The sequence below is a fragment of the Lissotriton vulgaris genome, chromosome 10 (genome assembly GCF_964263255.1).
Source record: "Lissotriton vulgaris chromosome 10, aLisVul1.2, whole genome shotgun sequence".
NCBI classification, from domain to species: domain Eukaryota; kingdom Metazoa; phylum Chordata; class Amphibia; order Caudata; family Salamandridae; genus Lissotriton; species Lissotriton vulgaris.
The window spans coordinates 733922673-733948493 of NC_141698.1; the positions used below are offsets into that span (position 1 = coordinate 733922673).

Here is a 25821-nt window from a genome sequence, read left to right on the forward strand (position 1 = left end):
AAGGGTGCTCCAGCATATATTCAGAAACCAGAGCTCATCTTCCACCCAGCCACCACAGAAGTGAGAAACCGCTACGAAATCTATGCACAGCATAGTGAATCCAGAAAGATTCACGCTGCAAAACGAATAGTTTCTTACCTGTCGGTGTAGTTTTGCAGCTTGAAGATCTTTCTGGATTCACTAGCGAACCCACCCACCTCCGCCAGAAAGATGAGGCTGGAGAGAGAAGAGGTGGTCCAAAAAAAAAAAAAGAAAAGGTGATAGGAGGAGAAGAAGTAACAGAATAAGTCTCAGACCCTCAACCTCTTCATGTGACTATGTCCATGATCTAAATGGACCTTTCACTCGCTGCCCCCTCTGTAAACCAGCCCAGCTCACACTCCCCACAAAATCTCACAAGCCCGCCTCCCTCAAACTCGCTTCACTAAACTGTCGCTCACTTCCTAAACATGCGACACAGATTAACCATCTTATAGAAGACCTGGAGATAGACATCCTTTTCCTTACGGAAACGTGGCTTGCCCCACATTCACAATCAGACATGGCATTAGCAACTCCACCTGGCTATCTCATTCAGTCCCTACCCCGCCCCCTAGGCAGAGGTGGTGGTGTCGCCATTATTCACCGGGACTATCTTCACTGTAAAACCAGCGATGCGCAGATTCCCGACTCAGAAAGTCTTATGTTTACCATCAAGCTAAACCCAACCAACTCACTAACGGGAATACTGGTGTACCGTCCTCCCGGTCTCCCAGGTCCCTTCGCTAGTTCCCTCCTGGACTCAGTAACATCCCAGGCCCACTCTCTATCGAATTTCATGATAGTAGGTGACCTGAACATTCATCTCGAAGATCCGGTAGACTCGGTAGACTCGGTAGCTAATGACCTGATCTCAGATCTGGCAGCACTTGACATCCGCCTCCTTAACTCCGGAGCCACCCACATCAAGGGTCATCTACTGGACCCGGTGTTCACTAGCTCCCCCTCGATGCAAGCGAAGGAGGCTCTTCCTCTCCCTTGGACAGACCACTTCTTAGGTCTCCTTCCAACTACCGGGAACTTACAGGAAACCCCAAAAACCGCCCACCTACAGCAGGGACAGGACCTGGTCCAGACTCCCCACTGAAGAATGGGCCAAGATCCTAAAAAGGACCACTCCTGCATACGCGGAAGACCCGGCTGTCGCCGACAAAAAATTCAGAGAGTGGATCACCTCCTCCCTGGATTCAGTGCTCCCACTTAGAACAAGGGAGGACAAGAACGGTAAACCTGGTTCAGCCCCGTGGTATACCGCGGACCTCCGACTACTTCGCAAAAACTGCAAAAAAGCCGAACGGATTTGGAGGAGAAACTGGCAACATGCCAACAAAGAAGCTTACCAGAACACAGTCAGACTCTACAAAGAGGCTATCAGACACGCCAAAGCTTCACATTACGACACGCGGATACAAAACTCATCCAACTCAGCCAGGGAATCCTTCCTAATTGTAAAAGAGTTGCTCAAAGTACCCAACACTCCCTCCTTCACCACCCCCAAAGTCGACCGAAGTAATGAACTAGCTACTTACTTCAACGACAAAATCACCCGTATCCTGGCCTCCCTCCCACCCCCGGCCCCCCTAGTCACATGGATAGCCGTTCACCCCTCGACCAGGCCAAAAACAACCTTCGCCCCACACTGCCGATATTTCGGCCAGTAACTTGCCTAGAAGTAGAACGAACCTTGACAAAAATGAAAAGCGGATCACCTCTAGACCCAGCACCTATCCGGTTCCTCAAAACCGTAGCCTCAGTCATCGTGCCCACTGTCACAGAACTTATCAACTGCTCGCTCGCCCAGGGATCTGTCCCCGACAGCTGGAAAAGTGCTGTGGTGAAAGCACTTAAAAAAAAAACCCAGCTCGACCCAGCAGACATGTCTAATTACCGACCAATATCACTCCTCCCTGGGATCAGCAAAGTAACAGAGAAATTGGTAAACGGACAATTATCGCAGTTCTTTGAGACCAACAACGTACTTAGGCAATCCCAAACTGGATTCCGCCCGGGCCATGGCACAGACACCGCCCTTCTTGCCGTCATCGAGGAGGCAAGGCGCATACTAGATTCAGGATGGTCAGTGGCAGTGATCCTCCTGGATCTGAGCGCAGCCTTCGACACAGTCAACCACCGTGTCCTTTTGCATAGACTGGCGGATGCAGGACTTACCGGGACGGCACTCAGTTGGATTGAATCCTTCCTTACAGGGCGTACGTTTCAAGTGTGGGAGGATAATCACCACTCGTCCACCCTCCCACTCACAAGCGGTGTCCCTCAGGGCTCTTCCCTGAGCCCGACGCTTTTTAATGCATATATGGCCCCCCTTGAGGACGTGGTGACACCATTTGACATAAAAATGGTAAGCTATGCTGACGACACTCAGCTGGTCGTCTCCCTGTCCCAACTGATCGACCACCCAGAAAACCTGACCAATTGTCTCACAGAAATTCACACCTGGATGAATAATTCATCATTAAAACTAAATGGATCAAAAACGGAGGTGATGCTTCTGGGGAAACAATGGACAACCATCCCTCCAGCACTCTGGCCCGACGTATTCGAGAAAATCCACCCCCCCCCCGAAGCGTGAAGTTAAGACACTCGGTGTGTGGCTCGAACCAGAGCTTTCTATGAAGACACAAGCAGCTAAAACTTCGGGCACCCGCTTCGGACTCATGCGCACGACCCGCAAGATTCTCCCCTTACTACCACCTACTTCCAGGAAACTGCTCATCCAGGGACTAGTACTGTCTCGCCTAGACTACAGCCATTTGGTCTACCTGGGAGCCCCTGAGGCCACCTTGACGAAGCTCCAGCGGACACAGAACGCGGCGGCACGCCTGCTGACCAACCTCCCCTCCAGATTGTCCGCCAAACCGGCCCTCAAAGCTCTGCACTGGCTCCCTGTGCGTCAAAGGGTGCAATTCAAGGCCATGTGCACAACACATAAGCTGATCAACGGATCTGGCCCGGCGATCCTCAGCAAAATGATCACCCCCTACACAGCACCCAGATCCCTACGATCCCAAAATGAGAACCTGGCCAACATTCCTAGATTCAAAAGGACTCGTACAGGAGGACGACAATTTTCCGTTCAAGCAGCTACTGGATGGAACGCTCTTCCCCGCTCCCTCAGACTTGAACCCAATTACCTGGCATTTCGCAACAAATTAAAGACACACCTATTCCCTAAATAGAGTCCCTCTATAAGTGTCTCTCCTCTCCCCCTCCCCTTCAACAGGATCACAAACTCTTATAGCGCGGGGATGCCCTTGGGTCACCAGGCGCTTTAGAAATCGTTATTAAATTAAATTAAAGGACAAGTGGTAAAGAAATGATCACCTTGAATAGAACATAGCCATTGCTTCGGAAAGGAAGGAAACACGGAAAAAAGAATCCGAAGATGGCGCTCAAGAGTGGGAGCTTCCGCAGGAAGCATGCCGACGTCACCGGAAATGCGCCCGAGGAGGTGTGACGCCGACGCCCACAAGGGCTACAAAAAAAAAAAAAAAAAACCAATGTAAAGACTACGAATCCGGACCCAACCACAAGACCGCGGAATATGCACAGCATAGTGAATCCAGAAAGATCTTCAAGCTGCAAAACTACACCGACAGGTAAGAAACTATTCGTTCTCCCCACCTTCGAAACACCTTGCTGAGTTGGGACTGCTCCAGCTCTCGTGACAACTGGCTTGCGTTCTGCTTAATGTGTCCGCCAGCGTATTGTGCAGACTTCTGACATGCGCTGACTTTAGCAAGGTCCCATGCCGCATCATCCAATCCCTTAGCTCCTGTGCTTCCTGAGATAACAATGGATTTGGTTCCCCCTGGTTTGTTGACGTAGTACATGCTGATCGTATTGTCCGTATGAACCAGCACGGAGGAGGCCGCTATCCTCTGCAAGAAAGCCTGAAGAGATAGGGAGATGGCTTTGAGCTTGAGCATGTTGATGTGCTAAACCATCTGCGCAGAGGACCCCTTGCCTTGAATCTAACTCTTGCAGGTGACTTCCCCAGCCATCCATGGAGGCGTCCGTTGTCAGTATGAACTGTGGGATAGTCTGGAGGAAAGTAAGCCTTTTACAAGGTTGTGATGAGAGCTGCATTACATCCGAAAAGGATCTGAAGCCTGCTTCTATTGTTTTTGTCGAGATACGGAAATACTTGAAGCCCTTGAGATCGCAGTGCTGCTGTTGCTGTTACGGGCGCCTGGCACTTGGGGAAGATCCTTGGTGCCGATTTGAGACCAAGCTGTAGTACTATGTATTCGTAGTGGGTACCAGCAACCATCAATCTTAAAGATTACCGATGTATTGGGATATGTAAATATGTGTCTTCCCCGTCTAGCAAGGTCATGAAGTCTTTCGTTTAAGCGGCCTAAGATATCGGAAAGCATTACCATTCTAAACGTAGCTTCTTGAGGAATTTATTGAGATTACTCCCGTCCAGTATCTATTGCCATTCTCCTGATGTCTTTATTAGGAAAAAACGAGACTAAAAATATTTTCCTTTTTGTCAGATTGGTACTTCTATCGCTCCTTTGGTGAGCATGACTTTGCGTAATGAGTGAAGACGAGGGGGGCACCCTTGGGTGGAGTGGTCTGCGGGTGCTGAAGGAATTTTAGCGCGTGACTATTGGTGACAAGGTCGTGCACCCAGAGATCCGTTATTTCGTGCCACTGGTGGATATAGCTGGAAATCTTCACACCCACAGCTTGGGAGGGGAGGAAAGCCAGTACCCTGGTGTACTCATTGCTTCCTGTTTGAGTCACAACCTTGTTGAGGCATTAGTTTGCGGCGTCCCTTTCGAGGGAAACCACCCGCAGATGACTGACGATAAAATGGAGGACTGTAAGATTGTCGGCACTGTGACTGGTATGGCTGATACTGCTGTGCTCCTTTCTAATTGGTAAAACCTCGTCTCCTAGCACCTCCGAAGGGCACTTTTCTGTATGGAAACGTGCCCAACTTCCCATTGTGAGTGTCATTCTTCATCGCCAACAGTGCCTCGTCAATGTGCTTTCCGAACAATGATTCATTAACGAAAATCATATCCAAAACGTTTGTCTGCACTTCAGGCCGGAAGATGGTCGCTTTCAGCCCTCCATGCCGTCTGAGCACAGCAGGTCCCGCCAGTTGCCTAAAACCAATATTGGCTACATCAAGGGCACAGTCCATTTCTGAAGCTGCAAGTTCTCCTTCCACTAGTATCTTTCAAGCCTCTTGTCTCCTGTCCTCGGGTATAAAGTCTATCAAACCTGCCATGTCTGACCACATTTGGTGGTCGTAGCGGCAGATAATGGCCAACCCATTTGCTGCTCGAATTGTCACTGCTACCATGGAAGAGAAACGTTTCCCTAAAATGCCATCCTACGCCCTTCCTTATCAGGAGGAGTGGTAATCAGGGTAGTAGGGTTACTGGAACGCATTTGCGCTGCTTGAGAAATAACATGCTTGGGATGTCCAATGAGGCATGGTGGAGAGTCCTCTGGTGCCCTATACTGCTTCTTAATGCAAAGTAGCACCAGTGGTATGGATGGTGGTGTCTTCAATACTTGTATGCCTCCCTGCCATATGTAATCCGTATGGAGCGTACCAATTTCCTTGTATCTTCCTTGAAGTTATAAAAAGCAATTGGTCTGTTTGGCTGCAATAGGTAGATGTAACCTGTTGGCTGCTCTCTTCATTAAATTGTGAAACCCTCCAATATCCTCCAGAAGAAAATCTGATGGGAGATCTGGAATAAAATAATAGTCACAAGCATCAGGAGCATAACATGGATACGGCAGCTCACCTTCCTGGAGTCATCTGGTGCTCCCGGGTCAATTAGACCGGGGTTAGGAACAGTCACAGGTGTACTTGGCGGGTGAGCAGCTGGCGTACCTGGAGTATCTGAGGTACTAGTTTGTCTGGTTGATCTTGTAGCGGCGGAAACCGCTGGCAGTAATCAGCCAACATAGCCTGTAGGTCTTGTATTAGAGATGGTGGCAGATGGCCCATACACCTGGGATGCAGCTCTGGCCGAAAATCATAGGAATGGTAATTGTGACAGCGAAGCCATGAATCCCTTCTGGTAGTATTGCGATTCGTCATGGTAGTCCTTATCTTCCTCATCCTGACCCTTCACATGAAGCTCAGATGGGCTTTGAGCCACACCATAACGACCATCTTAGTCATCCTCTACATAGCCTTTAAGCAGATGCGATGGAAGTAAGGGCGAATCCTTACTGAAATCTTGCATGGTTGGTCGTAGGAAAGTCTTGGTTACTCTAGAAATGTGAGAAATCCTAGTCGACAGTGGTGCAGATGGTGCACACACCACCGGAAATGTAAATTCCATCATCAAGAGGGAGCGTCAATAGTCTTAAACGACGTTGGCCTCGTCTATTCTAATGGACAATATTGGAGCCTGAACTGCAGTCGTCGTCATTGTTGCAGACTGCGTGGATGTAATACTGAATGTCGTCAAGTGAGGGAGTGTCGCCGGCGATTCTTTGAGACATTTCCTCTCCACAGGATTTGAAGAGGAGGCTCTAGGGCGGTCTACTTCCTTCCTGGAAGGTGTGGAAGTTACAGAAAATGCCAGCTCAGAGTAGTGTTTAGTTCCTGTCTCTTTCTTTGAAACCTTTGTGTCCTGGGTAGGCTTGTGATGTTTCCTACCTTCACCTGAGGAACTGTCCTTGATCTGGCCCTCTTATGAGATGTAGAGGCTCTCACTTTCCTCCTCCAAAGAAGGCGATTGGTTTTTAGTGGTCTGAAACCACAACAACCTTCCCTCTCTGTCCTTGAGGGTCTTAAATTAAAAGGGGGCGGAAAATTTTGCATTCTCACCTCATGCCTTGGATAAAGGCAATAAATACATTATTCGTGTGGATCATCCACATGGACTCTTTTCTTGCCACAACTTTTACAAGGGCAGAAAAGGCCTTTTTTGTCTGACATTATGCCAAGATTTGAGAAAGTCAAAAAGAAAAACTGAGTAGCGCTCAGGAAGATTCCCTTCAACACAAATTGTGGCGAAAATCTGAGAGAACTTGCCTCTGCTGAGGGTGTTCTAAAGGGTTCTGGCAGCTGATAGGCTAGGTTCCCACATTTGGCCCTTTTTTTTTTAAAGGACACCGGTAAGTTAGTGGCCTAAAGCCAAGTAAATAGTAGCCTATGAAGCTTTTAAGGCACTGCTTGAATATTTTACTGTGGGACTCCCATCTCAATGAAAGGTAATGATTCAGGCATGCGAATGTATGAAAGATAACCCAGTACTGGATAATGTTTTTGACAAAACTTGTAAAGGACTGCTCGATGAACTTAAGGGAGGGGTGAGTGAAAACACAGACCTCTCTTGTATACTTAATCTCAGAGTCTGGACTGTCCTTAGTCCAAAAGGATGCGTGACACCTTTTTGCCACAGAAAGTCAATTGATTAATTTGGACAGCAAGGCCTTCATTTTCTCCAAAGGCTTTGACAGGATTAGGCTACTCATTTTTGTTTCATGTATCACACCTTTTATTTTTCTCATATCACCTGTTTAAATCTTATCCTTTCTTGTCTCAATTATCATTGAAAGATTGTGGACTTAGGAAGCATCTGGGTTCTGGGAGAGCTATGGATTTGGAGCATTTGTCTAGAGGCTCCAGCAGGATAGCTATACAACAATAAAACAGCCAGGGATTCCTATCTACCCACACACCTTATGTTTCACTTATTTGAATAATTGCAGAAAAGTTATTACTTTTTATTAACTTGTTTTCTTAGTATATCCATCTGATGCAACAAAGTGATGTTTTACAGTCCGCTTCATTTTTTAAATTAATTTAAAAAAAGATGTATTGTACATAGAGGGTGGATATTCAGCATTTGAAAATAATATCTCTAACTAAAAAACTCCAGTAAAACAAATGAGATGCGGGGAGAATTCATGTTTAGAAAAGTTATGCAACAGCAGTTTTAACTGGTAAAAAAAACAAAAAAAATGGTTAAGTCAACATAAAAAAATACCTTCATTTATTTTGGATATATCCACACTAGAGTTATTCACATGCAGGGTGGCTTGCAAAGCAGGAAGCAGCTGGCGCAGTATTGTTGGGTCCTGAAGTAACGTAGGCATTGGAGACTGCAAAACGGGCGAGACTGGGACTGTAGAAGAGGAGGAGGAAGGTGGGGCAGCTGTGGGATTTGCTCCAGAAGATGTTGAAGGAGTTGTGCAAGCATGGATTGTAGGTTTATCCACAGTTAGTGAATCTGGAAATAAGATTGAACATTTACTTACACGCAAAAATATATATACATATATACACACACAAACAAGTTTTTACATTGGCGAAAATGATAAGGACATGATGTTTATAAGCACAATTAAATACATTATAACTATCCTACACTATACCTTTTCACAAAGAAAGTAGGCACGCTTCATGTACTACCATGACAAATCCTCAAGTGAATCTAGAATATTTCCAAACTGCAAAACTATTGTTACAGGTGTTAAAAAGTGCCCTCTTTTTGCATGGTTGCCCCTACTTTTTGCTAAATTGCTGATGTACTTAGACTAGGTGTGCCCTGGGTTCCTGCTAAAACGGTACCCAGGGCCTATGCTTTTTCCCTAAAACGAATAGTTTACCTGTCTGTGTAGTTTTGCAGCTTAAAGAATTTTCTGGATTCACATGCTGCAAGAAAAGAAAGTGGCTCTGTATATACTGGACAAAAGTAAGGTACAGTGTGCACAGAGTCCACAGGCCCCAGAGGTATGGCAGAGGCTAAATTTAGATTGAATATGCTACTTACCAGTATGCATCTGTTCTTGGCATGTAGGGCTGCTAACATTCATATCTTAGCATTAGATCGCCACCTAGTGTTGGGTCCGGATGATCGCACATTGTTGTCCTGGAAGAGTCTTCGAAGTATCCTGAGATGGGTGGCTCCTCCCCTGGACTACAGTGCGCATGGGCATCGGCTCCATCCCCAGATTGTTTTTCGCCATTGTGGCAGAGGATGGAGTGAAAAGTGTAAAGGATGTCCATGCTAATGATTGAATACGATAGTATATTTGCAGCTGCGACAGGCACCGGGGAGGAGGGTGGGCGATATGAATGTTAGCAGCCCTACATGCCAAGAACAGATGCATACTGGTAAGTAGCATATTCAGTTCGAGGCATGTGGGCTGCTAAATTCATATCTTAGCATAGAATACATAGCAGTCCCTCCATCAGCGGCGGTTGCCCGTGCCAGCTGCAGAAACCTGAAAAAGTGTCTTGAGAACAGCCTGCCCTACAGCCGCTTGCTGTTTGGAATGTACATCAACACAGTAGTGTTTTGTAAAGGTATGTGGTGTAATCCACGTGGCTGCTCTGCAAATGTCCTCTAGAGGAATGTTTCCTAGGAAAGCCATGGATGCCCCCAACTTGCGTGTGGAGTGTGCTTTTGGGGGTATTGTTAAAGTGCGCTTGGCTTTATGATAACAGATTTGAATGCACTTAACAATCCATCTGGCTATTCCAGTTTTGGAAATTGGGTTGCCTTTGTGTTGTGGTGAGAAGGCAACAAAGAGTTGTTTCGTCTTCCTAAAGTGTTGTGTCCTGTCTATGTAGTACATCAATGCCCTCCGTACGTCTAACGTATGGAGCATTCTTTCTGCCACCGTTTGTGGGTTCTGGAAGAATGCCGGCAAATCGATAGTTTGGTTGAGATGAAAATGTGACACCACCTTTGGAAGGAATTTGGGGTTAGTACGTAGCACTACCCTATTTGGATGAATCTGGATGAAAGGCTCTTGTATTGTGAGCGCTTGCAGCTCACTAACACGCCTTAGTGATGTAATAGCAATTAGGAAAGCAACTTTCCACGTTAGGAACTGCAGTTCACACGAGTGCATTGGCTCAAATGGTGGTCCCATCAGTCTGGTGAGGACCACATTGAGGTTCCACACCGGAGCTGGCGGTGTTCTTGGGGGAATGACTCGTTTCAGACCTTCAAGAAACGCTTTAATGGCAGGCACCCTGAAGACCGAGAGGTGCTGCCTATTTTGAAGGTAAGCTGCGATGGCGGATAGATGTATCCGAATAGAAGTGAACGCTAGCTTGCACTTATAAAGGTGTAACAGATAGCAAATGATGTTAGGGATAGATGCGTCTAGCGGGTTTATGTCATTGTCTGCACAGTAAATGACAAAACGTTTCCATTTTGCGGCATAGCATGCCCTGGTTGACGGCTTTCTCGCCTCCTTGATGATGTTCATGCATTCAGGAGGTAGGTTGAGGTATCCAAACTCTAAGACTTCAGGAGCCAGATCGCTAGGTTGAGCTGTTGCGGATCTGGATGCTGAATTTCTCCATGGTTCTGCGTCAGAAGTCTGGGCGTGAGGCGCAGTCTTTGATGCGGCACCACTGAGAGTTCGAGGAACGTGGTGTACCAGGCTTGGCGCGCCCACGTTGGAGCAACTAGGATGAGTGTCATCGAGTGTTGCCTTAGTTTTCTCGCCACCAGTGGTATCAGAGGTGTCGGGGGAAAAGCGTAAGCAAATTTGCCTGACCAGTTCATCCATATCGCATTGCCCTGCGATTGGGGGTGTGGGAACCTGGCGGCGAAGCTTTGGCATTTTGCGTTCTCCCTTGTGGCGAACAGGTCTATGTCTGGACGACCCCACCTTTGGAAGTACGGCTGGAGTACCGATGGATGTATCTCCCACTCGTGCATTTGATGACTGTATCTGCTGAGCAGATCCGCCATCTGATTGTCCTTCCCTGGGAGGTGTTCTGCCATGAGGAAGATGTTCCTCTGAATGGCCCACTTCCACATGCTCTGAGCCAGGTGAGACAGCTGTGGTGAGTGGGTGCCTCCCTGCTTTTGGATGTAGTACATCGCGGTCATGTTGTCCGTCCGGACTAACACCACCTTGTTGCACAGATGTACAATGAAGGACTTGAGTGCCAAGAAGATCGCCATCAGTTCTAGATAGTTGATGTGCATCTTCTGCTGCTGCGTCGTCCATAGTCCCTGCACCGTGTAAGTGAGCAGATGAGCTCCCCATCCCTGGAGAGATGCGTCCGTTGTCAGGATAACCTGTGGCACTGGCTCCTGGAACAGTCGGCCTTTGCAAAGGTTGTGTGGAGTCCACCAATGCAGAGAGTTGTATGCCCGACTGGTAACCAACACTAGGTCTGTTAATTGTCCCTGAGCCTGTGTCCACTGATTTGCTAAGCACTCCTGGAGCGGGCGCATATGCAACCGTGCGTGAGGGACTATGAAGATGCAGGAGGCCATCATGCCTATCAACTGCATGAACACTCTTGCTGGAAGTGAGTGTCCCGGTCTGAACTTCTGGATTAAAGACTGTATGCCGTCTATCCTGACCTGGTTTGGTTGCGCCTTGGCCGTCAGGGTATTGATTGTCGCACCCAGAAACTGCCGGACGTGTGCCGGCTGAAGGTGTGACTTTGGGTAATTCAACGAGAAACCCAGGTCGTGAAGGAGGTGAATGGTAGTAGACATGTCCGCGGCGCACTGCTGTTCCGACCTGGCTTGAACGAGCCAGTCGTCGAGGTAGGGGTAGACATGGATGTTCTGCCTCCTGAGGTGCGCTGCTACTGTCGCCAGACACTTGGTAAACACCCTTGGGGCAGTTGTGACTCCGAAGGGTAGGACTTTGAACTGATAATGCGTGCCCTGGATAGTGAACCTGAGGTACCTTCTGTGGGACGGATGTAGCGGAATGTGGAAATAAGCATCCTTGAGATCTAAGGTTGCTAAGAAGTCTCCTTTGTTTAACATAGGAAGGATCTGTTGCAGTGTAAGCATGTGGAAATGCTCTGACAGTATGTACAGATTGAGGGGACGGAGATCCAGAATTGGTCTGAGAGATCCGTCCTTCTTTGGAATGAGGAAGTACAGGGAATAAACCCCTGTTCCTGCCTCCCCCTCTGGCACGAGCTCGATTGCCCCTTTTTGCAGCATCACCAACACTTCCTGCTGCAATAAGTGCAAGTGCTCTGCGGACATAGGTCTTTGCCTTGGTGGAATGTTGGGTGGAGTGGACTTTAACTCTAGACAATAACCGTACTGGATAAGCTGTCGCACCCACCTGTCTGTGGTGATGTTGATCCAGACGGGCAGGAACTGCTGTATTCTCCCCCCGACAGGTGTTAAATGGTCGGGGGGCAGTGACAGAGAGTCACTGGTTGCTTGGGGCAGAGGAGCGTGAATTGTTGCCTCCTTTGCCACGTCCTTTGTTGCTGTTTCCCCTGTAGCCCCTCTTGTTTTGTTTGGGGTACGAGGATTGTGCTCCACATCTAGGGAACTGTGACTGTTGACCCAACTGTCCTCTGGTGACTCCACGGGCACCTGAGCGACGAAAATTATTGCCACGAAACTGCTGTGATTGTAGGGCCCCCATAGATTTAGCAGTTTCAGTGTCTTTTTTAATTTTTTCCAGGGTGGTGTCAACATCTGGACCAAACAGTTTATCCGGATTGACTGGTTGATTAAGTATGGATGATTGAATGTCAGGTTTGAACCCCGATATGCGGAGCCAAGCCTGTCTTCTGAGCATGACACTGGTGTTAATGGCCCTAGCGGCTGTGTCCGCGGCATCAAGTGCACACTTTATGGCCGCGTTGGAGATCAGTTGTCCTTCTTGTATAATCATTTTGGTGCCCTCTTGAAACTGCGGAGGCAGGTGTTCCACAATCTGCTCTAGTGTGTCGTAATGTGATCTATCATAACGTGCCAGTAGTGCCTGTGTATTTGCAATACGCCAGAAATTGGCAGCCTGTGCAGCCACTCTTTTGCCTCCTGCCTCTAGCACTTTGGACTCCTTATCCGGGGGAGGAGCTTCACCCGTTGTTTGGGAGTTGGCCCTCTTGCGTGCGTTTGCTACCACCAGGGAGTCAAGCGGCAACTGTCCTCGAATGTATGCAGGGTCTGCAGGCGCTGGTCTGTACTTTTTTTCAATACGTGGGTTGACCACCCTCGCCCTGATAGGCTCTTTAAAGATGTCCGCAGCATGCTTGAGGACCCCTTTGAGCATAGGCAGGGTCTTTACAGTTCTTTCCGAAACTGAAAAGGTGTCGAATAGAAAGTCTTCCTCAACTGGGTCAGCATGCATGTCCACATCATGATTAGCAGCTGCCCTCTCAATGAGTGCATGAAAACCTGCAGAATCCTCTGTAGGGGATGCACGTGTACTGAAAGTCTGTGGGTCTTGTCCCACATCTTGGGTGCCTTGGTCCCCAGTGACATAATAAGAATCTGGCTGTGCATCAGGTTCATTTACTGGGAACGTGTATTGTTCATCTTCACCATAGCCCTCACTTTCAGAGTGGTCTGGAGACGGTGTTGGGCTCCTTCCCAGAGGAGGCTGGATAGGTTCCATGAGGCCTGAGGCGTCCTGTGGAAACTTTTTCTTCTTTAGGGGGATGACATAGGATTCCACCGGCTGCGAAGTGATCTTCCTTTTGTAAAGGGTTAACTTCCCCGTGTCCGCGTCTATGAAACACTCCGAATCCCCTTCTGGGTCGAGCACCTGACCCGAAGATGCCGTAGAAGATTCCGACTTCTTTGGCGTCGATTTCGATGAGAAGGCCTTCGGCGCCACTTTTGGCGGTAGAAGGAAGAGGAGTTTACTTGCTGGCTTGACCGGGACGTCTGCCGCCTTCTGCGTCGATGGCGTTGGCGTCGACGAAGAAAGAGCCTTCTCCCTAATTCTTTGTAGTGAAGCAGCCACGAGAGATGCGTCGGTGACCGATGTCTTTGGCACCGACGAGGCGGCCTTGCCTTCGGATGCGACGCTCCGTTGGTCTTTTGGAGGGATGGACGGCGCCGACCCCGAGTCCTTGGAGCGATGCGCAGATGTCCCCGTTGGAGCCGGGGCTGTGTCGGTTGCCTTGGCTGGCTTTGCCTGCGCCGGCGCGCTTGTCTTGTGCGTGCCACCCTTCTTAGAGGATTTCTCCTCCGGCGCCGATTTTGACCCTGAGGAATCGCCGTGTTTCTTCGGCTTCTGCGGACCGGAGGTCGACGGAGTCGATGAGGCCGCCGGTTTATTTGTTTTTGCCGTTGCGACCGCCATCTTAGGGACGAGTGAGTCCTTGACTTTCGGTTTCGGTTTCGGGTCGGCCATTTTAGGTGCAGTCGAGACCGTTGCTTTCAGTTTCGGTTTCGAAACCCTCGGCGCAGCAAGTATGTCCGTGGCCGGGCCAGCAGGCGGGGCCGTGGCTTGCGCTACAGGGTCTTGGGTAAGGCCGACAGGCGATCCCGCGACCCTCTCCTGATGTCCTTCAACTTCGGGGCATAGCTCGTCCCCTGAGCTATCTTCCGCGGCCCCATAAACCATATCGTCGTCCCCTACCTCGTCGACGTATTCAAGGCCTTGACCCACGACTCCGTCGTCGTCATATTCCGGATCAGCCTCGACCTCCGTCTCAGGTGGGGAGATTTGAAGATGATGGCTCCGGTCCTCCTCTTCTTGGTCGTCGAAGATGTTTTCTGGATCCGGGGCCGCCTGTTTGGCCACAAGGCGCACCGCGCGCCGAATCGTGAGAGTTTTCTTCGACCTGAAACTCGCACAGGCCCTGCAACTTCCTTCGTCATGGTCTGGCGAAAGACATTTATTACAGACCGGGTGCACGTCTATATGTGGGTATTTGGACCCACAGAGCGGACAGAGCTTAAACGGGCTCCGCTCCATGTTGGGAACTTAGTGTCGAGTCGCGATGAGAAGGCCTCGATGTCCGAAGAGTAGTAAAAACTCCGCTGATTCCGGCTCCGAGAGACGGAAGAACTCGAGACCGTACGCAAACAATACCGACGTAAAGAACCCAAAGCCTTTTGGCCGTTAAATTAGATGTTTATTCGGTTCCGACGGAGAGACGTCGAGACCGCATCCGAACCCAATGGCGGAAAAAAACAATCTGGGGATGGAGCCGATGCCCATGCGCACTGTAGTCCAGGGGAGGAGCCACCCATCTCAGGATACTTCGAAGACTCTTCCAGGACAACAATGTGCGATCATCCGGACCCAACACTAGGTGGCGATCTAATGCTAAGATATGAATTTAGCAGCCCACATGCCTCGAACATAAAGGTACACTAAAGTGGCAGCTTGGTCGAGCAGGAAGGCAGTATCGGAGGACAGTGTAAAGCATTTGTTGTACACACTTAGTCAGCAAATGGCCTCACACACAAGAAGAAAACAAGTTACTTACCTGTAACTTCAGTTATCCAGTATTGGTATCTTTCATAGATTCACACGCCTGAATCATTCCCCGTCGCCGAGGCGGGAGTCCCACAGTAAATAAAAAAGCAGTGCCAAAAGCACATTATAGTAGTAGGCCCTAAAAAAGGCCTGAGGCCTAGATTGTAGTAGCCTATCTACCTCATTATGCTAAAAAAGACCAAAGTCTTTGCACCAACCAATCAGCTTACAGCACCCTCTAGAACCCTCTCTGCAGAGCCAGTTCTCCTCAGATTTTCGAAGCACAAGTGGGGAACCAGTATCCCAAACTTAGAGAACTGACTCTCCGCGGAGGAGGGCGGGTGCATGTGAATCAATGAAAGATACCAATACTGGATAAATGAAGTTACAGGTAAGTAACTTGTTTTCTTATCCAGTATTGGGGTATCTTTCATAGATTCACATGCCTGAATCAGAATAGCAAGTAGTAAGCCAGGCAAAAGTCGGTTGCGGATGGTGGGAGACTTATCGTAGTGCACCCCCATAACTTTCTATGTAACAACCAACATAGCAAATTAACTATTAATAAATCCTGTCCAACTTCAAAATAGAAATCATGCAGTTTTCCACAGGAAAGGAACATTAGCACGATATAAATAAACAATACGTTAAAAAATGTCTGTATATTATATCAACATACTGAATTGTATTCACAACATATGAAATGAGCAAATATTGGTACCTGAATATACCCCTTATGGAAACAGGTGACGTAAAACAGCTTGGCCCACTGCAGCATCATCCGGATTTGCTGATTGCAGGCAGTAATGTCATAATGTCAACAGCCCTTGTGGAATGAGATCGAACAGACCTTGTCAATGGTCGGTTAGCCTTGATGTGGCAGAAATGAATAGCGGAGGCTATCCATCTGGAAATTGTGGCTTTAGTGACCGCTTTTCCCCAATGTAGTCTGGCCATACGCCACAAATAGTTGATCTGATTTTCTCAAGTTTTTGGTTCTCTGAAGATAAAACTTTAAGCATCGCTTAATGTCTAAAGAATGCAATGTTCTTTCCGCCGGGGTTGTAGGATTTGGAAAGAAAACTTTGTTTTACTGGTTCATTTATTTTAGATGGAATTGAGAAGGCACTTTAGGTATGAAGGTTGGATTCGTCCGCAGAGTGGCATACTCCTGGGAAAAATGTAAAAAGGGTTCCTTCATAGTGAAGGCTTGAATTTCTCCCACTCTTCTGGTGGAAGTTAGTGCTAATCAGCTTTGTGAATTGGTTTGAACGTGTGTTTCATCAGCTGTGAGAGGACTGTTAAGCTCCCATTCCGGTGGCGAAGGCTTTACTGGAGGATAAGCCCAGAAAAGACCTCATTAACTGTTTTATTAGCGATGAAGAGCATAGCGATGGAGTGTTATCTACTTTCCTGTATAAACAACAATACTTTTATAGAGGGCCCGAGGGATGTTTACAGACCAACCTAAGTTATATCCCTCCAAAAATTACATATACAACATACAAACTTAGGGGTCTACAAAAGAGGATATGAAAGAACCTCTTAATAAGTTATCTTAATGTTCATTTTAATACATCAAGGTACAGCGCTGCTGACTAGTTTTAACAATGGGCATAGAATCCCAAAAAGAAGGCTATCAGTGATTGTAGAAGGAACTCAATTAGGATTCCATCAAACTCTTGTGATGATCAATATTATCACTTGGTTATCCTCCGGGTCTAGTGTCTCTAGATCATTGAGACATCTATTGAACCCTTTGTAGGAATGAGATTCCGACCTACAATCATTTATGGAGCAAGTGACTGATCTAATGGGATAAAGTGCAGTGCAGCAAAACTATATAAGGTGGTGAGTTAAAATAGGATAGAGAACCTCAGAAAAAACTTTATTGAAAGAGGCCTCTTCTTGTTGAAAACAAGAACAGTGCAAAAATATGTCTTGCAGTTTAACCAAATACCTGCATGGGGGCCAACATGTTTCAGCCTAAATGGGGAAAGGGACCCAAGGCTTTCTTCAGGGCCTCTGTTCTAACTAATAAATGCTACTGTGTGTAATGTATAATAAGCAAAAAAATTATGCAAAAAAAATGTATACACAAATTTGTGAAATTATTAGACAGTAATACCAAAAAGGATATAGTTTTCCTTCATGTATTAGTACTCAGCCGTATCACCTGGTGTTTCAATCATCTATAATAAACACACGATGGACACATAATTAGAATTATCCATGTCCCAAAAACACATGTCCAAACACATTCTAAAGGGACAGTGTCTACTCACCCAGTGAGTCCGGGGATCGGACCTCACCTCTCCTGGACCTGGCTCAGGAACTGTGAGACCCCGCTCTGTGAAAGCAAGACATACTGGGCTTGAATATGGAGGCGAGAAAGAGCCTGTCCTGCTCTGTCCCATATCTATAATAAACCCAGACTAGTATTGTCTTGCCTTCTGGAGTTAAACTTACTCCTCTCAACTTATCACCAAAAAACTTAAACCACTCAGGCTTTCAGCCATCCCTCTGACTAGGTTCTATCTCCAATGTCAGTATAATTTGTTTTAAAAATGCCATGAGGAAGACAGGAATCTTTCTTTACCAAAAACTCCTCAGAGAGTCAATAACGTTGTAGAGCAAGTTAGTATAGCAATTACAAAGGAGGTGGAACACTGCCTACCTGTCCGTCTTTGCCTCAGGCGGGTACCGAGTCAGGGGGAGGCACCGAGCAAGACAGGAAAGGCTCTTTTTAATCTCTAGTAATTGGCCATTCATCCTATCAACAGGGCGTAGGTGTATATAACTCCGATTATCGTATATAATCAAAATTAAATCTTCTCACTTAGTGTAATAGCATAGTCGTCTTTAAAAAACCACTTACTTGTGTATGTCAAGTATGTATTGTATGTATCTACATATACGAGCCTTTGTCTTGAAACTCACAACGGGGCGCATGTTAACGCGAAAGTAGACTAAACAAGCACTGGCGTTGCCAATAGGTCTCGCAGTAGGAAAGTTGGAGCTATTGGTTTTGTAAATGACAAAGCCCTTTATGTTTTTAAAATAAAACCAAAAATAAAAGGCATTGTTATTTGCAATTGTAATAGCTCCAACTTTCCTACTGCGAGACCTATTGGCAACGCCAGTGCTTGTTTCAAAGGGCGGCCTACTGGCCTAAAGCTTGCGTTCATGGGGCCTAAAGCTGGTGTTCATGTGAACGCGCGCAGACACCATCTGCCTTAAACAGCCTGCCCATTTTGCAAAAGCCTCTTCCAGCTACAGTAATGAGCCGCTGTGCTCCAACTTGTTTTCCTTACTAGTATCATCCCTTACTGTATAACTTTTTATAAATTTAGCAACTTGAAAACTCAGTTTAATCATGTTTTAACTTGATGCGGACCCCCACAGATTTTTAATGTTTTTGTATGTTTGTTGCATATTGCTTTTATGATAAAAGTGATCAAATGAAGCATTATTCGATTTGATTAGATAAATGAAGCCATTACCCGCGCCATGCATCCCTTACATTTGCAGAATTCGCTGGTTGCAGAAATTTGGATTTCTTTTAAACAAGCAGACTACTCCCTGGCTAGAAGGCATGTTTCTTGTTTAGCTGTGTCTCCGGCATCCGTTTCACAGCACATGAGACTCGCTGAATCACACTTCAGCTGAAGCATTTAAACCATCGGAATTAACCTTCCCGGGACGGTTATCTTTGTAAACAAAAGTCGGGGAACGTTTTTCATGAATCAAAAAAGTAAAGGCACGTCGTGCCCCTCCGAGCCCGCCCACTTCGACTTCTGGGTGCACGGGGTACGAAATGATGTTCAGTCATGTCTTGTAACTTGATAATTGAGTGGCCAGAACTGCTTTTAAATATTGGCCAGAAAAAAAACTTAGTAATGTCCTTGCTCGAAAATAATGTTCCCCTTTTTCTAGGGAGGGCGCCATTTTCTATCCTACGTTAGTTATGTTGGGATGAGTGGTAGCACTACTACGTCCCCCTGGTCTGTAAACGCCATAATAATTAAATTATCTTCTCCTATGCCCTATGGTCTCGTCCGTGGCTTAGAGGAGCCCCCTGCACCACAATATAGCTTTTTTACTACCAAACCATTGGGTGCGGGCCATTTTTGTGCTTGCTTTATGGCCTATATCACAGTTGCTACTCCACTAACCTGGTTAGGTTACTCCCAGTGATTATGTCTTTACATATAAGCTGGTGCTGGCATTTTAATTTGGAAATCCCCGGAGTTTGAAAACATCTGTATAGGTTTGTGCCATTAGGGTTCACTGAATCAAGAGCAACTTATGTTTTGGAGCTATTTGATTGCTCTTACGAGCAAGGGTAATTTATGCTTCCATCATTCATGGGTCCTCAGTTATTGGTAGGATGATGGAAGACGAGCCTTCTGCTTTGACCATTAGGGGCCTATTAAGGTGTCAATCAGAGTTTCCTCCGAACGACACCGTGGCAGACACCGTCGGTGATCCCGACCACCTAATTATGATGCAGGTCAATTTCTCCCATTTCTCCATCGGAGCTTGTTTTATGGCCGGAAACCAGATTTCAGTCTATCCTGGGCCTGGGAGGCTGCCTCGTGGGTGGTCACAGACTTCAGCACTAGTGAGACAGCTCAGCGGCAGCGGCTCAAAGTGCCTGTGGCAGAGATCGGAGTATGCTGCCTCTTACAGATCTGTGTGTAAGAGGCGCTTGGTCACAGGCTCCACCAGTAGTGAGACAGCTCAGCGGCACAAAGCGCCTGTGGCAGAGATCAGAGTGTGCCTTGGAGTAAGAGAGCTGCTTGGGCACAGCAGCCTGGGAGATGGGTTGTAACCAGCAGGGAAGTGTATCCTATGGGCCACATGTCAGATCGGAATGAGACAGCTCACTCGGTTACTGCACCTGTAGCAGAGACCTGTGTTTGCACAGTTACCACCAGTAAGCTGACTTTGTTGGTAAATGCACCTACGGCAGAGGGGGCTCATTGGGTAACTTGCATGCGCTATTGCATGCAGAGGTCCCTGTAAGTAACCTAGCTGAGTCGGTTCATGCGCCTCCTGCAGAGAGTTCCATGCCACATGCTCTAGTCCTAGAGCTAGTTCTCGGTGTTAATGCACCTGCTGCTCTGATCTCTCACTCTCTGTCTGTTTGAGCTCTGCAAGTCCACTTGAGTGCGAGTGAGATAGTTCAGCGGTTTATGCCCCTGGTGCTGAGATCACTTTGTAACAGCAGACACACTACGCTACACCACAGCTTAAACACATTGGCTAGGGCAATAGCTCTCGCTAAACACTTATAAGCTCCCAAAGGCGAGACCTATTGGCCATGCCAATGCTTGTTGTTAAAGGTCTTTGTTATATTCCAGATAGCTGCCTCTCATGGTTCACACTTAGTGGAAAGGTCGCTCAATGACCTTTCATTCGTTATATAGATTAAGCCATAGCGTACAAAGTCAGTAAAATTGACTATTCCCAAACACCTCTTTGGAAATTAACAAAACCCATTTTAAGCAAAACCTGTCTTTAATGGGCTACTGCAGGGGCATGCTCGAGGCATTTGCGCTTGCATGCTTAGCATATCAAAACCAGACCTATTGGCTTTGCCAGTGTTTGTTTGTGGTAAGTGTAAGCACCATGCAACATATAAACACCTAGGGCAGATCGTGAGCTTACTAATAGTGAAATGGTTCATTATCATAATAGTTTAAGCAGGCCCTTTATTTGCTTCCTCAGTCCAGAGGGTGGGGTTAACAAGGGGCGAGGTTTGGGGAGATAAAACATCAGGGACGCCTGCGGAATTAAAGGCCTTTGTCAGTCCATCTGCATTCTTCTCCAGTCGACGGCTTGGGTTGAGCGCAGCTGCTTCCCAGAGCGATAGGGGTCTGTTTATTTCTTTGGAGATATGGCGCACTTCCGATTTCCAAGCTGTGAATGGGATACTTGCCCGCTCTGGCCTTGCCTCATTCCTCGTGCGTAATGTACAGAAACGACTATTAGACTTTGTTGTTGAATAATATTTGCCAATAGAAGACTATTTGTGCACAGACGTCAGACTTTAAGTATACCGGCATCATGAAACTTTTCTTTAATTGCGCTGTGCCTTTCTTTGATCTTTGCACGTTTCATGTGTCGCGTGATATTTTCAGGGACACTATCGCAAGCAGTTGACGAAGAGTAAGCACTGGCAAAGCCAATAGGTTTCGCCTTTTTCGCTTATTGGCTTTGCAAGTGTTTTTTTTTTTGCCGATGCTGGGCAGCATCGGAGGAAAATAAGACAAAAATAATTTGATTGGTGGCTGCATTGGTCTGGAGGCTCATGCATGCGTCGTGATGCAGGCATTTGCCTATGCAATGCAGCAGGCAGCATTTCTCTCTTTTTTTTAACATCAGTCCATGATGGCATATGCCATTCGGATTGGTAAATAAAAAAAAAAAAATACAGTTCACCTCTCGCAAAAGCATATTTTATGGAGCAGCTAGTTGAAGAGCACCAGGGAATGAGAGGAAGAAACAGACACTTTAGGCTGGGGAGAAAAAAGTTCTATCTAAATGGTGAAAAAAGTAACAAGACGGAGGGAAGGCGGGGAGGGGGAGGAGAAATGCGACACGGTGTGAAGCAGCAGGGGCCTTTGAAGTGAAGCTAAGCTTCACTTCAAAGGTGTGGGAAGAGTGCTGATACGGCCTGGGGGAAGCTGGCTGGGGAGGGGGAGGAGAAATGCAAGTTTATGGTCCAAAAGCGCGTGCCTGTGGCCACGTGAACTTAATGAAAACCGCAGCAAAAAGCCCGTGGTTTCACGAGGATTTTGAGCACTTGAATTCTCGCTCCCTCAATGCGCTTGCGCGCATTGTAGGTCACGAGACCTAAAAACTACCAAATGACGTCATCTTGTAGTCACGAGTAGGTCGTAAGATGCGTGACTAAAGATGAATGAAGAGAATACTCAGATCTCGAAGTTATTAGTATAGTGCCAATAATGGAACACACGGGGTGCAGGGAGTGCAAATACCCGGCTTAGTTTAGCAATTAGCGGCTGAGACGCGAGTGCGTAATCTCGCGAGAGTAACAGAAACTACCAAATTGCATCATTTGTTTGGCTTCGGTAGTCCTTTACATGGTGCTGTAGGAACTACCCTAAAGTCCAAACGAAATTGAACCTTTTTAAAGACCACCAGCTAGTGTTGTGGTATAAGCCTCCTCAGGTTAATTCAAGAAGCAATTAAGGTACAGCATGACCAAAAGGGGCAGTCAAATGTTCAGAATGTGTGAAAGACCTACTGTTCATGTCTCCCTAACAATAAACATTCATACAGCTCTTATATTTTAAGCCCCTAAAGTGGTGAAATTCCCTATTGAAGGCTAAACCAGGGTATTTCGTCATTTAACCCTTGACTGTCTGTATGCAGTTTATATACCCATTTCTGTTCTTTTTTTAACAGGAAATTGGATACATCACTTATATGGGAAGGAATGAACGGTTTTTCCACAACCGTCCACGTAAAATCTGATTCTCCATGGTTATGTTGTATAAAGTGTTTTGTCAACTTAGAGACATTCTTTTTACAACGAAAAGTGCTTTTATGTTCAAGCATTCGGGTCCGGACCTTTCTGGTCGTCATCCCAATATATCGCAACTAACAATAGTCGTGAAGCACTTTTGGAGCCTCCTACTCAAAAACCTCCATTGGATCGACTGACGTTTGTCAGTACATTTAACACCAAATCTAACGAAATTCAGAAAATCATTAGATGACAATGGAGAGTATTCAATTGCAGCAATGACAAAATCGAATATCCATTATTCGTTTTCAAGCGGTGACACAATTTGCGAGATCAGTTAGTACACACGCATCCTAAAGAGTTACCAAGAAGAAATATTGGGACATTGTGGGATTTACCAGCAGTTCTTGGACACCACCCTTGTGGTGGATGTTCTATGTGTTCACAGACATCAAAAATGACCAGTATCGATATTGGCATGAACAGACCTTGGGAATTAAGGCAATTTACTAATTGCAATAGCTCCCATTTGATTTATCAACTGACATGTTCATGCAATGAGCGATATATTGGGATGACTACCAGAAAAGTCCGGACACGAACGCTTGAACATAAAAGCACTTTTCGTTGTAAAAAGATTGTCTCTAAGTTGACAAAACACTTTATACAACAACCATGGAGAATCAGATTTTACGTGGACGGTTCTTGAAAAAACGTTCATTCCTTCCCATATAAGTGACGTATCCAATTTCCTGTTCAAAAAAACAGAAATGGGTATATAAACTGCATACAGACAGTCATGGGTTAAATGACGAAATATCCTGGTTTAGCCTTCAATAGGGAATTTCACCACTTTAGGGGCTTAAAATATAAGAGCTGTATGAATGTTTATCGTTAGGGAGACATGAACAGTAGGTCTCTTACACATTCTGAACATTTGACTGCCCCTTTTGGTCATGCTGTACCTTAATTGCTTCTTGAATTAACCTGAGGAGGCTTTTACCACAATACTAGCTGGTGGCCTTTAAAAAGGTTCAATTTCGTTTGGACTTCAGGGTAGTTCCTACAGCACCATGTAAAGGACTACCGAAGCCAAACGAATGATGCAATTTGGTAGTTTGTTACTCTCGCGAGATTACGCACTCGCGTCTCAGCCGCTAATTGCTAAACTAAGCCAGGTATTTGCACTCCCTACACCCTGTGTGTTATTCCATTATTGGCACTATACTAATAACTTCGCGATCAAAGAGTGTTCTCTTCATTCATCTTTAGTCACTCATCTTACGAACCACTCGTAACTACAAGATGACGTCATTTGGTAGTTTTCAGTCTACTCTCGCGATAACACGCGCCCGTTGTGCGTTTCAAGACGAAGGCTCGTGTATGTAGATACATACAATACATACTTGACATACAAAAGTAAGTGGTTTTTTAAAGACGACTATGCTATTGCACCAAGTGGGAAGATTTAATTTTGATTATATACGATAATCGGCGTTATATACACCTACGCCCTGTTGATTGGATGAATGGGCAATTACTCGAGTTTAAAAAGAGCCTTTCCTGTTTTGCTCGGTGCCTCCCCCTGACTCGGTACCGGCCAGAGGCAACGAAGGACAGGTAGGCAGTGTTCCACCTACTTTGTAACTGCTATACTAACTTGCCCTACAACGTTATAGACTCTGAGGAGTTTTTGGTAAAGAAAGATTCCAGTCTTCCTCGTGGCATTTTTTTGTAACAAATTATACTGACATTGGAGATAGAACCAAGTCAGAGGGATGGCTGTAAGCCTGAGTGGTTTAGGTTTTTTGGTGATAAGATTAAAGGAGTAAGTTTAACTCCAGAAGGCAAGACAATACTAGTCTGGATTTATTATAGATATGGGACAGAGCAGGACAGGCTTGTTCTCTCCTCCCTATTCAATTCCTATATGTCTTGTGTGAGAAGTTGGCCTGATATTCAGTGTTCACTATTCTAGTGATCACTATGTATCAGTCCAAACAACCCTTATGGTGATTGGTTGTAAGTCAACCTTATAGACCAGCTATCCTAGTAGCATGGATACGAGCAGTCTTCGGGCTAAACTCTAGAGGGCGTGTTAAGCCTGCTGTTATACCATCACATATACCCGTTGAACACCAAGTGAAAGGACACCACACAAGTGTTATGAAAATAAACAGTGTATTTATTTAGATCACAACAGCCCTGTACTCTTTATGAGGACAGGGTACTAAGCACACAACAAAACTCTTACAAAAATACTATAAGTTGCACAATTTACACAAATGCCCGAGGGGCACGAAAAACCATATACTATGAAAGTGGAATGCAAAATTACTAGCAGGTAAGTACTGGACTAAAAGGCTTTGGCATCGCTAGGACTACGTTACTGAACATTCAGATTACTAGTAGGAGGCCTAGGGGACGCGGGTGCAGAGTGTGCACTCTCACGCGGGATGCGGGACAAAGTCTATGCAGGCTAGTAAAAGCAAAGTTAGTGTTCTCGGGCGAACCCGACTAGGTAGGTTGAAAACGAAAGTGGATCTGGACCCTTGGATAGTGAGGCTATGCTGGGGCACCGAAATGCCGAAGTTACCTAGCCCAGGGGCTGCGGCTGCATAGGTCTGAAAAGACGTCGGGAATCCTCGTTGACGAACCAGGAGCCTGAAGAAAGAGTTGCTGGCAGGCGACCAGTGAAGATTGTTCGAAGTGATCCAAGCCTGGATCGAAGATGGATGACACCTGAAAGCAGAGGGGGCCAAGTTCTTAATCACTAGCCAGTGATCAGATGGGCACCAGGATGGCACCGGATGGTAGTCACCTCGACCAGGTGAGTGGGCGACGCTGGGCTCTGCAGTCTCACGGACCAGGAGGCGTTGTCGGCGACCAGGATGGAGGTGCGAGCTGTCCCACGATGGTTGATGCTGTCGACGTCGCTGGACCCAGGATTGGGGCAACAAGTCTTGGCAAATTCAAGCCCACGCGGTGGACCTAAAATGGCGTCTGGAGTGGACCAGGAGGGTCCGGGGTGCTCCTCTTTTGGAAGGGAGCAAGGGCCAGTCTGGAGCAACCAGACCAGCAGTGTTGTCGTCGGTCGTCGT

The 25821-nt window shown here is 46.7% G+C and overlaps 1 protein-coding gene across 8 annotated transcripts in view; it reads right to left on the reverse strand.

Moving 5' to 3' along the window:
- WAC (WW domain containing adaptor with coiled-coil) overlaps positions 1-25821 on the reverse strand; it is a 669371-nt gene that overhangs the window by 443667 nt on the left and 199883 nt on the right. For all 8 annotated transcript variants that reach the window (XM_086941596.1, XM_086941594.1, XM_086941592.1 and 5 more), the window contains one exon: positions 8037-8279. In XM_086941596.1, the coding sequence (XP_086797722.1) occupies positions 8037-8279 (243 nt within the window). The remainder of the gene's footprint in view (positions 1-8036; positions 8280-25821) is intronic.